Raw genomic sequence first — 18,904 nt, forward strand, 5'->3', positions numbered from 1 at the left:
AGCTGTGGGGGAGGTGGCAGAGTCTCCTGGGGTCCTGGGGGCTCCCACAGGGTGGGGGGGGGACCAAGAACACTTGGGCCTCGGCGGGGAAGGCACTACGCTCACGTCACGAGGCCAAATGCCACCCCGACCGGAGGGCGGCCACTCACCTCCGGGTCAGACCCAGGGGACTTGAGCCTTGGCTTGTGTTTTGGGAAGGGACGGGATGGTCACCTGGCTCAGGACGCGGGTCCCGACCAGGTTGGTTGGCACGCGGCAGCCCCGATCACGGCCGCAGCCCCCTGCGCCCCCCGCCTGTGCTGGAGAGGAGGCTGGAGCCAGCTGCTGCGTGCCCCCCTGGGTCTGAACCCCAGAAGCACCTGTGACGCCTGTTTGTTCCCGTTTCTTCGCTGTGTGTACAGAGTGAACATCTGTTGATGTGAACAAATCATCCCAAATTAGAGCCCAAGATAGTTATCTGTCACCCTGGAGTCTGCGGTCAGGACCTGCCAGGGAGGTGTCGGCCAGCTCCGGGCTGCAGCAGGCTCCCATGCTCAGTGGGTGTCACGGGGACTGGGTCCTCACACCTGTTGGGCTGAGGGCTCAGCTCCTCTGAAGCAGGTGACTAGACACTACGCCGTGCGTCCCCCACGTGGCTTCTCGGCCAGGCAGCAGAGCACAGCGGCCGGGCAGTGGCCCTAGCTCTAGCCATTTGTTTCACCTCTGAGCCTGTTTCCCAGAGACAAGGTGACAGTGTGCAGACCTGCTCCAAGGCCTGCACTGTTCCCGCCCCCTCTGGGAACCAGCCTGTCCTGCCGGAGGTGGGGGGGGTGCGTGGTAACAGGAGTGCCTCCCAAGGTCACCTGAGGGGGCCAAGCCTGAAAGATGCCAGGTCCACTGTGGCAGGGCAGCAGGGCACCAGCCATGGAGCGGGGATGCAGGGTCAGGGTCTGCTGGCTCAGAGGCCTCCAGGGGTCAGGGTCTCTGGCCCACAGTGACCAGAACATCACATTTGCTGGGGTGGGGACTTTGGGGGAGATGGAGCTCCAAGCGCAGGAAGACCCCCTGTGTAGTCAAGAGGGGACCAAGTGGGCTCCACGTCCCCACCCTTCCAACATGGCTGCTCTGTGGATCTGTGTCTTAGAAACTTCTGGTTCCCTAGGCGGAGACAGGGGTGATGCCGGAAGGGACCCCTGGCCCAAAAGCAGCCTCTTCAGGGACCCTCCACTCCCATCGCCCCTCGGGTCCTCCCTGGCCTCATGGTGCCCGGGCCTTGCAGGCGGGTCTGGCGGGCTTGGGGGAAGCGGCCGTCTGCAGCGCACCCTTCTGCCCGGCCCGTCAAAACACGGTCACAACAAACGAAACCCAGAAAGCCGCGTGGGAATGGCAGCTGACGAGTCTCCCTTGAGTGGAGAAAGGACTGATGTTGACAGGGGCAGCCGGTGGCTCTGCCACCCTCCCCGCGGCCGAGGCTCCTGCCTAGAACCACAAGCTCCGCTCCAAGCCCAACGCCCCGGGGAGCCCAGCGGGCTGTGTGGTCACGGCGCCGAGTCCCGCCACCTCCAGGAGGAGCTGGCCTGTGACCCTGGCCTGCGCGGCAGCGGGTGCTTCTACATGGCATGGCGGGTGCCCGTGGGTCAGCGGCGCCCTGCCCGGGAGGACCCGGCCATGACCTTGCAGGTTCACGAAGGACCCCTTCCAGGCCTCTCTGGCTCAAGGGTGCGATGGTGGGGTGCACCATCGGCCTCAGCTGTCTGAAGAGAGGAGGTCCCTGATTCTCGGCAGCCGAGACTCACAGCCAGGCCACTTTGACACGATGGCAGTGATGGTCATTATTAGCAAAGGGACACTTTTGTCACTGCAGCCCCAGGGAGATGTCACCTGCTGAGACGCAGGCTCCAGAGGCCATCAGGCTTTGGGAGCCAAGCCAAAGCCAACCCATTGGTAAGAGAAGGGGTCTCCATGACACTGTCCTCCCTGCAGGCCAAGGACAAAGGGGCCACATCACAGATGACATCACAATGGCCATCCCCATCCCGTGGGAACAGCACCCGTACACCCTGATGGCTGCCACGCGATGGAGACCAGCCCCTCCCGGGGCCTGGCTGGGGCGAGGTGGCTGGGCCGCGAGGGGCCCACTCAGCTCATGACGTCCTGGTGCAGGGCTGCCCGGCGCTCCTCGCCGTCACCAGCGCACCAACGCGCCGAAGCTGTCCTCCCTAAGGAGGTGGCGATGGTCGGTCCCCAGCTCTGCCACGCCCAGCCAGCAAGACGCGACCTGAGTAAAGACACCGTTTCCAGAATTCTGGCTTTCTAGAAAACTTACTTTACTAATATTTGATTGTACAAATGGGGACAGAATAAATATCCCATGTCACTATACCCAGCTGTGACACCACAGGGCCCCAGTGCGTGCTCAGGATTGACTTCGAAGCTGAGGAGGAGGCAGAGCCCGAGGCTTCAGACCCGACTGCCGGGCCCAGCAGAAGGCCCCCCGTGCCCATGGCCACTGGGGCGTCCCTGAGGTCAGGGTTCCTGGTCAGAGGAGACGGGGTGGCGCCCTGTGACCACACGCCACGGCCGCCCTGCATGCCCAGGGATGCCCCGGTGGTGGCAGTGCTGAAGGCCCGGAGGAGCGTCCCAGGAGACAGCTGTGCCCACAGCCCGGACAGCAGCCCCCCAGGCCACTCCCCAGCTCGCTGCGGACCGACACAGAGGCAGCCACCCGGACAATGGTGGGGCCACCCGTTAGCCGCCCACGGCCACGAGAGTTTCTCCCGCGACAGGACAGATCACTCAAGACCCGCCGTGGAGCTTCCTGGCACTCGGACCCGAGAGAAGACAGAAGGCGGCTTCACAGGCCCCCAGGGCCTCAGTCCCGGCTCTGCCAGGTGTCCACCTTTCCTCCAGTCACACGAGGCCACACGCAGGCGAAGCCACCGCGGGGCCATGACGACCGACAGACTCCACCATGCCGAGCCCGGGGGCATCGCCGCCCTCCAGACTGCGCCAAGGGGCTCAGGCTGCGGCCTCCATGGCCGCACTGGCCACTGAGGGCTGAGACGTGGCCTGAGACCCTGGTGGAGGCGCAGGCAGTGCCCGGCGGTCCCCTCACAGGCAGCTGGAGATGCCAGGCACGGGTTCAGCGCCGGGCGTGGCGGGGCTCACGGGTCCGCGGGCCGCGCCTGCGTGTGTGGCTTCCTCTGGGCCTGAGATCTCGAGACGTGACGGTCGCGCAGCCAGCGGTGGGGGGGCCCCCACGGCGACACACGTCATCAGAGGGACACCCGCGAGCCAACCGCGCGGGGACGGGTCCGGCTCAGTACGCGACCTTCCAGTGAGTGGGCTGCTCGCACGCCGCCTCCTGGTCCCCACAGAAGCGGTTGTACGTCGTCCGGGGGTCCAAACCCAGAATCTCCCTCTCCTCGTGGATCCGAAAGGAAAACGTGGAGACGGACGTGCCGATGAAGAACCTGCAGAGCGACACGCGGTCACCCGTGCCACCGGACAAGCCGAGCGCCACCCACCACCCGCCTGCCAGGCCTCTGCGCCCTGGGCGCCCTGTGACAGTCACCAGGCCAAGTGGCCTTGGCTGGCGGGATGGATTCGAAGCTGAGAGCCCAAGGCCAGGCTAGTGGGCCCGGCCGAGGGTCTCCAGGACTCAAGGGACAGACAGGGCCGGCCTGGGCCAGACCTGAGGCGCCTGCTGGATCCTGGCCTCAGGACGGGCTCAGAGCCACAGGCCCGGGTGGCAGGAGCAAATCGCCTGCGGCCGCCAGCCCAAGGACAGCGGGAACGGAACCGACGCCCCGGAAGCCTGCCCCCCAGGACGCCCGCCAGACCCGGGTCCGTGTGGGGTGGGCGGCCAAGGCGCGGAGCTCGAGAGCGCACGGGACTCGGGGGCTCCGGAGACTGAGCTGCTGCCTGGCTCACCCACGGAAGTCCGGCCAAGCGGCACAGGCCGAGTCCCTCAGGCCCACCCCCGGGGGCCATCCCCACAGCGCCCAGGTCGGCCCGTTAGAACCAGACGCGGGCGCCTGCCCAGCGGGCCCGAGCACTCTGAGAACGGGAAACAGGCCGGTCTGCTCTCGCTTCCCCTCTCCCTTGGGGTGTTCTGACCCCCCATCCCAGGCTGAGGGAAGATGAGCCCTTAGCGGGGACAGGGACACAGGGAGACCCAGGCCCCACTTCCCCTCACGCAGGCCCGGCCCCAGGACAGTCCCACGACGACGACCCAGCGGAGGCCTTGTGCTTCCAGACCCGCGGGACAGGCTATGCGCTCCCCAGGACGGGACCCAGGCCAGGGGAGCAGGGCTGGGAAGGGGGGCCGTGCTCCCGGCCACCCCCTCAGCCCGGTGAGAAAAAGGGGGCCTTGGGGTCGCTGAGCGAAAGGTCGGGAGAGGCCGGGACCGCGGGGCAGCCTGAGGGGCAGTGAGTGACCCGCGGGGACGCGTGGGGGACAGCACCTGGCATGGGCGCAGACCCACTGGTCGATGATGGCCACGCCGCCGTCCTTGTACAGCTCCAGCTCACCCCACGTGGGCTCGAACCTCACCATCTCGGGCAGCAGCCGCCGGAGCAACTCGTGCTCTGCAAAGGAGGGGCGCTGACCGGCCCGCGGGCGCTGGACAGGGCCTCCTGATGGGGCGAAGGGGCAGGGGACACCACCAGGACGCAGCGCCCTCCTCCCAACAGGCAGCGCGGCAGGGGGTGGCACACGCGCCCGGGGCCGCCCAGACCCCGCGGGAGCCGCCTACCCGCTGGCGCGGCGTCGGTGGCCACGAACACCTGCTGTAGCCCGTGCTGCTCCATGAGGCTGCGGATCTTCCGCACGGCTCCCTCCAGGCTGGGCACGTCCTCCCTGTGCCCCCAGATGAAGTCTTTCCTCCTCAGGTGGACCCCCAAGTACGGGCCGCCCCGCGAGGAGCCCAGCTTGACCTGGTAGAGCAGGACCAGACACGCTGACGCGGGCTGAGCTGCGCCAGCGTCCAGGTGCAGGGCTGGGGATGCGGAGGGGACGTGCGTGAGCCCCTCTGAGGGACTCGCGGAGGCCAGGTGTCTTTCGAAGGCCATGGAGGGTCCAGCGCACCCTCCAGCCTGAGTGCAGCAGGGAGTGCGGGGCAGGGGGGTGGGGAGCCAGGCCCTCGTCGGTGCCGCCTCCCCTGCAGCGAGCACGTCCAAGTACTGGCCACTGCGGCTTGACAGCGGCCCCGCCGCAAACGGCCCGAGCGCCTCGCCAAAGAGCAATGAGCCGCTGACACGGAAACCGCGCTGCACCGAACACGCTCAGAGACGAGGTCGGCGTAAAAAAGCAGCGAGTCATCTGTCTGTGGACATTAAACTGCACAAAAACCCCAAGCTTTCAGAAAAAACTCTGGAGAAGGGTGACGCCAGACCAGAGGGTGACCGGGGCCGGGGTGGGCGGGGAGCGGTGGCCTCTACCGCGCCCGCGCCGTGAAGAGCGGGCTGTGCGTGCTGACCGCCTCGCTCCCGCCCTGCTCCGGAGCCGGCGCCTGCACCAACCCGGCTCCCCGCACAGAGCCGGGTCTGGAGCCCCCCGCTCCCCCGCTGCCCCGGGAGCAGCGTCCACCATAGTCAGGGCAATGCGGATTGTGTGAGGGAGGTGACGCCCAAGGGGACAATCATGCCAATGCCGCCTGACCCTCTGTAAAGGGAGCGGCTACTCATGCGCCCGGAGATGGTTGCCAGGCCCGCAGCCACCTGCATCTTGGTCCAGTCCTCCTGGAAGGGGGTCCCGTCAGCCTCGTCGGTGGAGTTGAGGTACCGGCTTCTGAAGCGGTCGCCCACAGCCCGCAGGTGCCTGGCAAACACCATGCTCCGCCGGGTCTGGGGCAGAGAACACGCACTGAGTCCCCGCAGCCCGCCGCGCCGCACCCCGGTCCCACCCCCAAGAACCTGACGCCAATGCCTGGGACGAGTTGCCCCCCCCACCCAAGGCCAAGCCGGGCTGGGCCCAGGCCCACGCGGTCACTGGGGCCACCTGGCAGGGTGACAGCTCATCAACCATCAGCACGTCAGTGAGCCTCAGACTCACGAGCACTGTTACCACACAGCCAACACCCACGACCCCAGCCCCTACCCGAGGTCCCCTGGGCCTGGGGCCGAGTCCGGCTGAGGGAGAGTGGCTGATGGGGTCCCCGTGCTTAAAGGCCAGTGGGGGGCCCACGACGCTGACGAGGCACAGAGCTGCGCTGTCCCCAGTGGTGATAACGGCACTCTGTGCCTCTGAAACGACCTGCCCTAGGGGCAGCCCAGGCACGAGTCCGGGGAGCACGGCTCCCACCGGGGGCCCCTGCTCGGCCCGGTCCCCCCGCTCGAGTCCCACGACCCGGACAGGGCAGGTCGGCGGCTGCAGAGGGACGTGACTCCCATTTCTTTGGGCTCCTGATGCAGGACAATGGAGCGGGCGCCCCGGGACGAGGACGGGCCAGTCACTCTACGGTTAGGAGGCACCAGGGGCACCGCCCTGCACCGTGAAGCAGGCGCACAGGTCACGGGCACAGAGTGCAGTCTGCGGAACACAGCCACGCCGCCTTCCTGCCCAGAGGTGAGGCGCCCTGCACAGCAAAGCTGCAGCTCAACGGCAAACCGGGGGACCGCGAGGACGGCCATCGAGCCACCGCGGGAGGCCCACGGCGGGGCGTCCACACCCAGTGCTGCCCGGAGCCTCGGCGTTCGGCCGGCCAGGCGGAGGGCAGAAGCCCCGGCGTCTGAGACGGACGCCCGCAGCGGCACTCACGTCCCAGTACTCCTTGCCCCCGTAGTGGTCGTGCAGCAGGTTCTCGGCTCTGTCCAGCATCACGGACCTGGATCAAACAGGAGAGAGGGTTTGACTGTAATGAGGACCACGTGCTCGTGCTCCAGAAAGCGGCGTCAGGGAGGGGCCGGGGCCGGGGCCATCGGGATGGACAGAGGGCACTGCCTTGGCTGGGCCACCAGGGAGCCTGTGGGCCAGTCACTAAGGAGTGGCCATCTGGCCATGCACACCGCGATTCTGAGACGGTCTTTAATTCCCGAGTAAGCCCAGTGGCCGTGACGTCCCTCCGTCCGGCCCGATCCGGATGTTACCAGGCCAACTGGTGACCGGCAGAGAAAAGGGGAACAGAACGAGGTAAGGGGAGCAGAGAGAACCCGCAGCACCCAGAGGGGTCATGCCCGACGAAGGGGCTCCCGCCAGGAACGCGGAGACGGTTCAGAGCCGACAGCCTGCCAGCCCCCAGGGAGGCCACGCAACAGGGGACGCCACGAAGGCTGAGTCCAGTCCTTACTCCTGCTCTAGAAAGTGGCCTCGACACAACAGGGACCAGGCGTGCCTTGTCACATGTGTGCTTCTCAGGCCAAAAGCTAGTCCCTTCTTCAGGGACCGGCCGACTCCTGCCTGCAAAGCGAGGGCCGAGAGGCTGCACTTCACGAGGTAACCGAGCCCCTGCAGCTTCAGAGGGGACACTCCAGAAACAGGCCCACGTCCACGTGGGGCTGGGCAACCCCATGGCTCATGGCAGGGAGAGAAGGCATGTCACGCCGGGGGGCGGTGACGGGGTCACATCAGTCACATGGAGCAGACCTCAGCAGTTAAGAGTGAGGGTGGACGCGTGGACTGCCAGGGCGACAGGCAAGGACTTCTAAGAATACCAGGATGGTGAAGACAAGACTAAGACCCAGAAGCCGTGAGAGAAACAACCGAGAGAACGTGAACACATGAAAACTAAAACCTCCTGTAGAGACAGAAACTGGCGAAAGGTTTAAATAAATGCTCTATGGAAAAACGTTCCAAAGCAGCTGTTACACGTGCCTCACTCTGAAATCACAGAAACACAACCCAACAGACCAGGGGCCCCTTCTGCCCCCCAGCACCAGAGCCCGCCGCGCTCAGCCCCGGATGGCACCAGAGGGCACACGCCCCGTGGCCCGGCCACTCCTGCTCTGGGTGTGGGCCTCCGTTTTCACCCCCCACACCCGTGCAAAAACGGTTCCTGTTTGTTGCACCAACAACCAGAACCAGCCCAAGGCCACCAACTCGGCCGGTTCAGTGAGTTCTCACACATCTGTGCAGAAACGACTGTAAAGAACATGGGGACCTCTGTGGGTGCAACACCCGAGACACATCGTTACGTGGGAAGAAGACGTGAGGCCACACGCACGTGCACACGGCAGGTGCGACCGCGCGTGTCAGCAAAGGGAGCCATCACGAGCAGAGAAGTTCTGGGAAGTCACGGGAGTGAGCGGCACCAGGGTGGCCTCTGGGGTCAGCGTGCAAAGGGCGCCTGCAGAAACGCGCACCCCCACGCGTGCGACCTAATGCTCGCACCCACGATGCACGTCGTGCGGCCACGCCCACCCTGGTGCCCAGGCCCCCCCCGAGGGACTGCCTCGGCGCGCGCCCCCACACTGCAGGCCACGCGTGCGACCTAATGCCCGCACCCACGATGCACGTCGTGTGGCCACGCCCACCCTGGTGCCCAGGCCCCCCCGAGGGACTGCCTCGGCGCACGCCCCCACACTGCAGGCCGCTGTGTCCTGCGGACGGCTGCGCCCTTCCACGCGGCATCACAGAGACGCGTCCTTGCTGAGGCAGCAGCGAGTCTCCATTTTCTCGACTGAGTCACGCTTCAGCCTTGCACAGGCCGCAGCCCCTTCATCCACCTGCAGCTGAAGGACACGGCGCATTTCCTGGTGGGGGCTGTCACAGGCCTGCCATCCAACCCGAAGGCCAACTGCCCCCCAGCAATGGCCCCAAAGCCTCCTGCCCGCAGCAGCAGCAGCGTGCATCCTGACCCCCCCACCGCGTACGTGCCCACGTCGGGGGCTGGGCCCACCTCCCGGCGGCCTGGCCTGCCCTGGACCCTGTCTGTTTCCCGCGTGGGCCCTTTGCTGCCCCTCCCATGCTCCGTCTTCCTGGACCTGCCGACCCCGTCTGCTCAGGGGACCCCGTCTGCTCAGGGCGTTTCCCGCGTGGGCCCTTTGCTGCCCCTCCCGTGCTCCGTCCTCCTGGGCCTGCCGACCCCGTCTGCTCAGGGGCGCATCTCCCGCCCGCGGTTTCCAGGTCTTTACCGAGGTGCTGAGTCTGCTGAGCCACCGGTGGGGTGACGCCCCTCACTGCCCAGCCCGCAGCTGTCAGGGGCCTCCTAGGCACGAGTCTCTCTCTGGGCTCAATTCCGTTCTACCCAGAAAACTAGACTCAGGAGAAACTGGCCGGCGAGCCCACGTGGCCCGCACAGCCGAGCTGCAGCCAGATGTGCTTCCAAAACCCAGCGGTGCTTGGGGAGGACGCTGCCCGGGACGCCCGTGTGGCCGGAGCGCGACAGGGGGCCCCAGCCCTGTGCTTCCTTTCCCGCAGCTGACGATCTGGCTCCTCAAGCAGAGGGCTGCTGGCCTGTGACGGACCCATTTGCACTTTGTGGTCAAGGGCCCAGCTCGCCCCATGGTGGCCCAAACAGGGAAATGGGCTGAAAGGGACGGGGAGGGGCCCTGGCCTGGCGTCCTGGCACACCGGGGGCAGCGCTGTGACTGTGGACGCAGAGCACTGACGAGCCTTGGGACGCACAGAAGCTGCGCTGGGCACGGACTCCCGGGGTGCGAGGCGCATCGCGGGCTGTGGCAGGCCGTGCAGGGGCCCAGAAGGTCACTCTACAGCCAGGCTCCTAAGAACGTGGCGCCCGCCTGCCAAGCCCTGCCCCCTGCCGCCTCCTCCACACACCAGCTGACTTGTCCCTTTCCCGCTGACCCCTGGCGCCCCCGGTGGCGAGGGCGGGCAGCTGCGCTCCGGGAGGAGCAGGGACCGTGGGGAACGGGCGGCAGGGCGGGCACACCGCCACAGGAGGGGCCCCAGGCAGCCGCCCACCGCCCACAGCGCATCTGTGGAAGTGGCTCCAGCCCTCGGGACCACTGCAAGGTCAGGATGGCGGGGCCGTGCGGGAGAGACGCACTCAGACAAGCCTCCCCCACGCCGGGCCCTCGCAGCCGGCTCCAGCCCGCCGCCCGGCCCATCATCTCGAAGCCGTCCAGGCCCCGCGCGTCCCACCCGTCCTCGTCCTCGCCCTCACCCGCCTCGGCCACGCGTCCCCTCGGGCAGGCTGTGCCATCGCCCCTGCGGATGCAGGAAATAGAACGGCTCCCTCTTCCCGTCCAGCTACTTCCTTCATCCCTGTCCTCTGCTTTTCACTGCGCCTCCCCCAAGTCCCCCCACATCCAACCGCACCCTGCCTCATCACCACCACCTCAGACAGGGACCCTGGAGCAAACTGGATGTGAATCCGACTTCACCAGCCAGCAGTGTGACCCCCGCCCTGCAGTTCAAACACAGCGGCTCCGAGGAGCACCCCGTGAGGACGGCAGGCTGCGCCGCTGGCAGAGACTCAGGGCACCGTGCCACTGACCCCAACCCAGGGCCCTCCCCTGGCCTTTCCCCAAGGACACCTGCAGCTCTGTCATCGATCCCCATGGCCTGGCCCGGCCCATCTTGCTGTGCGGTGGGTGTGGGACAGGGAACAAGGTCACACGAGCCACAGCCAGGTATCCTGATGCTAGCAGGACAGCACGCAAGTGTGCGCACACATGTCTATGCACACGCATATGCACACACCGGCATGCACGCACTCATACATGCACTGTATGCACACGCACACGAGTATGCACGCCCACACATGGACACACAAATATATGTGCACATGCACACACGTGCACATATGCACCCACACGTGCATACACGTACACACGCACATGCATACAGGTACATACGCACATGCATACACATACGCACACAATGCACGTACACATGCGTGCGCACCCATCTGCATACATGCACACCATGCACATGCATACGTGAGTATGCACACACGCGTACACACGTGCATGTGCACATGCACTCACACACACGCACGCACAGCCTCGTCCACTGACCGGCCACTGAGCGGACCGCACCTACCGTGCTGACGTGTTTCTCAGAAGCACAGGCGCGATGATAGAAGCCGATCCTTGAACAGACAGACAGGAAACGTTTAAACCCCGTGTTTCTTCGTAGCCCCAAAACCATCCTCTGGAAAAGAAAAGCCACAGGCCCCCTTAGTCCAGCTTGTTTGCCACGGGCAACGAGCAGAATCTAGACACGCGCCCTGCGGCCTCCATTCGCTTGGCTCTTCCTCCTCGTGAAAACTCGTGAGCCGCGATTACAAGTCACGTTCTTGTGAGAATTTTTCCGGAATTCATGAATTCACGCATTGCGTCTGGTCTGACGAACCGCGGAAGCTGCTCTGAGGGACGGGACGACAATGACGGGCCCCTGCTGGAAGGACCGCGCTGCAGGGCCCGGCCGTGACGGCCACGGCCACGGGCCCCAAGACAGTGTCTCCTAAAGAGCTGCTGTGTCCTCCGAGTGTCAGAGCCGAGGTGCGAGCTCGGCACAGGGGTGTCTTCTGACGGCAACTTGGGGTGACGAGACTGCCATTCCCGAGGCCTCGCTCAAACACACCGAGTGTGGGCAAACGTGACCGTGACTCGGTCAGGCGCTTTTGGAACGGGGCGGGCCGGGAGGGAGGAAGGAGGCCGCCCACCCCGGGAGGCCGGCGGCCGCGGGCACCTGTAGTACTCGTGCTTGTCCTGCGTGTACAGCAGCGGGTCGATGCAGGGCCGCGCGTCGACCTTCTCCTCCCACGTGCCCGGCCTCCAGCCCTCCGCGTAGCTCTGCAGCACGTACACCTGGTCGATGAAGGGCCCGCCGGACTCTGGAGACCGGGGCAGACAGTGAGGCAGCGACCAAGGCAGACCGCGGCGTCTCCCAGGCCACCGCCGACGCGGATGGGGAACCGTCCCTATTTACCGCCTCTTCCCAGAAAGGCCTGGAGGAGTCACGAAAACGGACACAGGACAGAACGAATGACCTCAGGGCGCGGGGTCCCTGGAGGGGGTGAGGGGGTCGGCCTGGAGTGGGAGCTCTCCAGGCCCTGGCTGCCCCCGGGGGCCCCTCGCCGCCCCGACCCTCACAGCACTGGGCGCCCTAGGCCCTCCTCTCTCCCACAGCACCCGCGTCCACGTGGTGCAGGCCCCACCTGCTCTGCGTTGTCTCCCGGGCCACCGCGAGCTTCCTTCCCGGGGCCTGGACCATGCTGCCTCCACCACCCCTCTAAGGTTTGCTCCTGACCTCTGCGAGGCCAAACAGCACCTCCCCAAGAGGCTTCCGGGCCACAGCCCCGCCCCTCCAACACCCCAGCCCGCTGCTCAGCTCGGGGCACTGCACGTGGCAACTCCCCGCGGATCCTCCTCGTCTCTGTCCCCCACCCCACGGGAGCTCCAGGAGAGCGGGGGCCTGTGGCCTCCCCCACGGCTCCCAGCCACAGCTAGTACGCAGCGGCCACACCTGCAGTGGTCAAAGGACATTCGTTCAAAGACGACATGAACCCAGTGACATGAGCCCAGTGACAGAGACGCGAGGGAAGTTCCGGTGGGACCAGGCGGGTCGGGGGAGGGAGAGCTCAGGAACGCTGAGCACCCTGACCTCACCGCCTCAGCCTGATGAGAGGCGAGGAGACGCTCCTACGACGTTCACAGGGCTGCCTCGGACACGGAAACATTTCGAGTGACAGGGACTGATGCAGCAAGAACTGAACTTGACGAAGGAAGGCGTGCAAGCCACCGTCTCCTGGGGGAGCACTGCCTCTAAGCTGTGCCGTCCCGCAGAGTAGGACTCAACCAATGTTAGAGCATCCGCCACTTAGAGACGTGGCCCGTCAATGACGTCGGAGTATTGGCACTTAGACAGGTCATTCTGCCAGGCCTTGGAGAAGTGAAAAGACGTTTCACCGACTTCCTAAACATACCAATAAGCTCAAGAAACCTTCACTCTAAGAAAATCTTCAACTTTTCTCTCAAAAGAACTTAAAAGGAGAGATGGAGGAAGATTAAGGGAAACGGCGTGTCGTCACACGTCCTCACCAGCAGTGCGGTGAGACGTCGCGAGGTCAGAGCCACACGCACCTTTCTGCACGGGGAGCCGTCCTACTAGGACAGCCGGCCCGGGCCAGCAGCTTTGTCAAGGCGACTCTGGCCTCGCTGCCCACCTCTCCTGGCTGCCACAGCTGGCGGAGGCGACGGGCGCAGCTCACACACCTGACATCCACTTCCCAGGACACCCCGACAGACAAGGTCGCTGGGAGCGTGGGAAACGGAAGCAGGGCCAGGTGCGGAGCAAAGGCCCAGGTGACAGCGCTGGCCAAGCTCTGGACCGGGCCAACGGCTGTGTTAGCACCTCACCTGCAATGAACTGCTCGTACTCGATGACGGGGATGTTTCTGTTGAGACTCGGGAGATCAAAGAAGTCGGCCCAGGGGATCCGGACCTGGTGAATGTCGGGGCTCTGCCAGTGGTAGAGGCGGCCCCACGGGGGCAGCACCAGCACCCACTCCTCCGTCTTCAGCAGCGTCTTCAGCAGGGAGGCCATGCGGATGTAGACGTCCCTGCGGAGGTTGAAGCCCTCGGGGGGATTGACATCGTACAGAAGATACCTGGTGGGGAGGGGCCGAGAGCGGGGCTTCAGCGCCCACGCCCCTGGACAGACACCTGGACGCGCCCGCGATGCGCAGGGGGTCGCCCACCCTGGGCGCTTTCAGTAGCTGCTCCCTGTAATCCCAGCGTCCGGGGAGGAGCGGCAGGTATCTACCTCAGCACCTGCTTAACAACCAGCGGTGATTCACACCGAGCCCAGCAGTCTCGGGACTGGACCTGAGACTTGGTCCTCCCCGCAGTTCGGGAACTTTTTGGTCCAAAGCCCACTTTACACTTGTGACAGTCACTGAGGACCCCAAAGGGCTGCTGTTTATGTGGGCGAGATCTACCTACGATTCCTGTACTAAGAGTTAAGGTAAGGACTTTAAAAAGTACTTGTTTCACTCCAAAATAATAATTAATCTACTACACATTACTGTCGTTAATAGTAAATGAAGAACAAGGGCATTTTCCAAACAAAAACGATTCGTGAGAAGAGTGGCAACTGTGATTTTTGTGACTCTCCTGTTTGCTGATAGCTGGATTCTCCCTTCTGCTGCTGAATTCAGTGGGATATCACAGGACGGGTGGTCCCCGGAAAAAACAGAGTTAACCCCTGAGAGTGAAAAAGGCAAATACCGTCCTGGTATTACCAGGAAAACGGTATGACAGCTCAGGGAGCCCGGACACGCTCTGAGAACCGCTGCCCTGTCCAAAGCAGGCTTCCCCTCCAGACCCAGGCAGGGCCCTCGGCTCCGGCCCCCCGCGCCCTCCCGGCGCTGCCCTCCCCCGCAGCCCCCGCTGCTGCGGAGGAAGGTGACCGACCCGCCTCCCTTCTCCGCGCCCCGCCCGCACAAGGTCTGTTGTGCGCCAGCGGGACGCGCACGGACCCCCGCTCTGAGCCTGGAACACCCAACATCTGGACGGAGACAGGATTCCGCGCAGGTAAAAAGGCTGGGCTTTCATCGGAACCAGCCCACTCGAACCTCTGAGTCCGGGACCCTCGAACCCCGGGCCCGCCCCTCACGCTGACCCACAGCCGGGCTGCCCCGGGTGTCCGGGGGCCGCGTCCGCCCAGGGCAACCGCGGTTCGCGCCCGCCGCCCCGCGACCCGGGCCCCGCCGGAGATTTAAGTTGCCTTATTATCATTTAATGAAACAAGGGATAGGAACTAGATTTACACCTATGACTGGGGCTGAAGACAGATGATAAAACTAATACAGCCTTCTTGGTTTTCTGAGGAGGATGGATGGTCAGAAGGGACTCTAAGACAGTGGTCTCCAACCTTTTTGGCACCACAGGAGAGTCTAATGATCTGAGGTGGAGCTGAGGCAAGGATGCTAGAGCTGAGGAGCGGCTGCAAATACAGGTGAAGCTTCGCTTGCTTGCTGGCCGTTCACCTCCTGCTGTGCGGCCCGGTTCCTAATAGGCCACGGACTAGTACCAGTCCATGGCCCGGGGCTTGGGGACCCCTGCTCTAAAAGTCCCTGGTCAGAGAACCCCAACTACTAAAGAAATAGTTCCCAGGATGTCCCTCCCTCTTCCCTAGAACACACAGGGTGGTGTGACCGGCCTTCATCAGTGGGTGGCCCCAGAGCTGTCCCTGCTGTTGCCAAATCCAGGAACTGGGGGACGCTCGCGGGGCCGGGCAGTGCTCGAGCCTTGCAGGCAGGTGTCCGGCCTTGCTCCAGACCCCGGGCCCCGCACCGTGACCCACCCCCTGCCCGTTCCAGGGGCTCGGGGTGTTTTGCACCCCTCCACCATTGTTTCTAACGGGAGCACCTCTTGGAGAGAGAGGCGAACCACGCGGGGCGCCAGCGGCCCGGTTCGTCGCCCGAGAGAGGCGCCTCCCTGCCCTCCCCTCCCTTGCCTTCCCCTTCCGCCTCTGCGGATGCTTACCTGGAGTGACCCGGGGAGGTTCGATGCGTCTTTCATTAAGGGGAAAAAAAAAACCCCAGAAATCTCTGTGCGAATATCTGGAAACAGCTTGCTCTTCTGCACAGCAGTCTGCCGATGGTTAGGGTTTACCGACTGCGTGTGCAGTGGGGAGAAAGCGCTGGCTCTTATGCGACCCCAGCAGCGTCTGCGCGAAGCCACTTGGCCACGAGAGGGCAGGAGAGCCCTTCGCTCTCCCAGGTGTCAGAGGGACAGAGGGAAGGAGGTGGAAGGGGACAGGGCTGCCAGAGGAGCCAGCCGCCAAACGCACCTGGGCCCACGAACACCGCGGGGCCCAGCCCCACAAAGAGGAGCAACGGGACCCTCACCCGCTTTGGCCTAGAGTGGGGGAGACACAGGAACAGCTCTGAGTCCTGGAGTCTCTGAAGAGGGACAGAGAGATTCCCCTGGGAGCGCGAATTCCTCCGCAAGGCCCTGGCCTGAGCTGGGACCCGGGAGGGAGGGACAAGGACCTGCCAGGGGTCCTCTTCAGAGAGGGGAGCTCAGCGCGTCCCAGGAGCGAGTCCTGAGGAGCCCATGTCCCAGCCCCTTGGCGCCGTCCAGTCGTGCCCCCAGGTAGCAGCCACATTCACCGTCATTCCCCCTCCTGGGAGGGCGGCCCCAGGTGGGGAGCAGGGGAGGGGAGGGGAGGGGCACCTTGGGGCCTCCTGGGCAGCAGTCACAGGCTTAAAGGCGGGTCAGGCTGGGGGACAGCACCATCACCCCTCTGAGAACACAGCAAAGTTGCAGTTAATCCGTGCAAAGCCATGAACCCTTGACCACAATACATGGTAGCCGGCCACCACGGAGGGAGTCTGGACCGTGGAAGCGGGTACAGTCGTGGAACGGGGCTGAGACTGCCCAAGTCTGGGGCTCTGCTGGCGCACAGACACCCCAACACGCACATTCCTCACACCACATGCACCCCACTCTTCAGTGTGCAAGGTGAGTCACCTGGATGCACGTGTTACGTGGCGCCCCAATCCCCCGGCCATGGGAATGCACAGGGGAGCTGACTGCTGTGAGTCACCACAGAGGGCAAGGGACTTCAGGTTTGGAATCTGTGGCCACAGGCCACACACCAGAAGGATTTCTTAACAGGACACATGGGGGCCACCCACCAGGACCCAGGACCCAGGTTCCTGGAGGCACGCCCATTCCTGCATCAGCACCCCTGGTGATGTCCCCACAGTGGGGCCTGACCTCTGGGATGATGGCTCACCAGGAACTGTAGGAAGGCTGCTCCGGGAGGTCCCAGGGGTCCGCAGTGAGAGTGTGACAGGCAGTGTCCTGATGGCCACACCGTGCCAGGCAGGTCATCGTCCTCTGGAACAGAATGGAAGCTCTGCCCTACAGGGCCTGTAGGGGCACCTGGCCACACTCTGCCCTCCCCAGACACGTCAGCCATCAGCGGTCAGCCGGGTGGGCCGGTGTGGGGCATGCTGTGTAGGGGCGGAGAAGGGGCTCTCGCAGGGGCAGGGGCCACTTGCAGGGATCCTGGCCTGGGTGGATGACACTGCCTCAGACGTCCCCAGTGCCGGGCTCCCCAGCTGACCTCCTCGCCGGGATGCAAGGGCCTCTCCCATGTGGGCAGTGGGGGCAGCCAGACTTGCAGTGCTGGGGGTGGCTGCCGGGGTGGGGGAGCTGTGCATGTGAGCAGGGGTGCGGTGCCGGGGGGCTGGGGTCAGTACACTGGACACTGGCAAGTGTCCGGCTACACTGCACGCTCTGTCTTACTAAACAGACTGCTTATTTATGTTCAGGGCGCCGTTTTCAAGGGCTACTCTTCAGCCCACAGACGGCGGGGGGAGGGTCGGGGGTCCCTCTGTGGAATGAAGCACAACGGGGACTCTTGCTGACTCACAAGGACACCCCGCTTACCAGGCGGGTAACAACTTCACACGACCCCTGCCCTCTTTGCTTTGGGGCGCTGCATCTGTCTAGGGTTGCACATTCTTCCAGCTGAGTCCCCCAAACTGCAGTAGGTAGATTTTAGGGGGCTGCATTTAGACCCAGCCCACGAAAACCCAGGAGGAGTGGAGGGTCCTTTATCCAGCTGGAGCCCCCTCCGCCAGATACCGTGTAGCTGAGGCACAAACTCCCCCAGACCCCCGAGACCCCCAGCAGCAGGCCCGGCTGGGGACTCAGGCGTCACCTGTGAGTGGGGAGCAGCCTGCGCACCTCCGGGGCTCGGGAAGAAGCTGCGGCGTGCAGAAGGGAGCGTGGGGGCGGGGGCACGGCGTGTCGCGTGCTGGCGGGGTTGACGTTTCAGAGGCGCAGCCAGTGGGCACATTGTCACGCACGGAAAAGGCGCGCGCTCCTCGCCGTGGCGAAACGCTGCCTTCGTCGCGAGGTGCGTTCCCACAGGCGTGCGGTGCCGTCTCCAGTCACCTACTTGTCACCTTCTGCCAACAGCGTCGCGTTACTGACGGTGGTTCGGCAGCAAGTCCCTTCCCGGCGTCCTTTCAAAAGCATTTCTCCGCGAACCTTGCACGTTTTCTCCTCGGTAGGAAGTTTAGGGTCCGTCGTTTCAAACCGACCGTGCTGGGAATTTCCCCGGACGGCGCCGGGCGGAGGGGCGCGCTGTCGGCTCTCGACTTATCTAGATCATCGGATTTCATTTATGTCAGATTCGCTGATCTCTTGGTCTATCCCTAGGCTTTATCGCTATCGTGACTGGGACATCGTTCGTCATGAAACGTTATGATTACGTATTGCTGTTTAACAAATGCTATCGTTTTTGTATTCTGGGCGTTCGATTGGCCACTTTTAATTCTAACGCTTTGCCAGTTGATGATTTTGGATTTTCTAGGCAAATAGTCCTACAATTATGCAAATAATCGCATTTTTATCTCTGCCTTTTCAGTACTTGCAGTTCCCGTGTATTTTCTTACAATTATTGATTCGCTAGGATTCGAATATAAAGTCGGGCATCTTTCCCCTGTTTCCGACCACACTATAGATAGTTCTGACCCATGGTCGGGGGGTCAAATCCCGCCAGGTGGTCTCTCTGCTAATAAAGTCTTATTGGCAGGCAGCCAGGCGCGCTCCTGCATTCCCTCGGGGTTAGGTGGTCAGGGCAGAGAAAGACCTAGAACAATTGCTGTCTGACCCTTTTCAGAAGTTTGCCAACCCCGCTTCCAGTGGCTAAGGACGGCGCTTGCTGGCGGCGGAGGGATTTGTCCGCCGTCTTGTGGTGCCTGCGAGTTAAATTCTGTGATATGTGTTTTACCGAAGAAAAGTTTTATTCACTAATAAAAAGTTTTACCGAACGCTTTTGGGGGACTGAGTCCCTTTGGAGATGTTCGTGGGTTTCCCTCTTTTTGAGCAGGTAGCTGTACCGACAGATTGCACAGTGTCGACTCATTCTCGAGAGGGCTTTTGCTCACACCGATGTATTGGGCTGTTTGTCGGTGCATTTATTTAGGGTAATCATGTCTCGGGTATAAATCTCGTGTCCCCGTCGGCGTGTGGCGGTGTCACCCACCTCTTG

General features: G+C 63.9%; 1 protein-coding gene across 1 annotated transcript; it reads right to left on the reverse strand.

Moving 5' to 3' along the window:
- Positions 1-2,282: 2,282 nt before the first annotated feature.
- On the reverse strand, positions 2,283-16,731 carry POFUT2 (protein O-fucosyltransferase 2). The gene is made up of 11 exons (XM_025040314.1): positions 16,634-16,731; positions 15,683-15,750; positions 13,660-13,822; positions 13,246-13,496; positions 11,576-11,720; positions 10,925-11,035; positions 6,740-6,806; positions 5,701-5,826; positions 4,737-4,917; positions 4,446-4,569; positions 2,283-3,452 (listed from the first exon to the last, which is right to left on the reverse strand). Exons 1-11 carry the CDS (start codon positions 16,729-16,731, stop codon positions 3,299-3,301), a joined length of 1,488 nt encoding a protein of 495 aa, XP_024896082.1. The 3' UTR covers positions 2,283-3,298.
- Positions 16,732-18,904: the final 2,173 nt, after the last annotated feature.

Source organism: Pteropus alecto, unplaced genomic scaffold, assembly GCF_000325575.1.
Source record: "Pteropus alecto unplaced genomic scaffold, ASM32557v1 scaffold339, whole genome shotgun sequence".
Classification (NCBI taxonomy): Eukaryota; Metazoa; Chordata; class Mammalia; order Chiroptera; family Pteropodidae; genus Pteropus; species Pteropus alecto.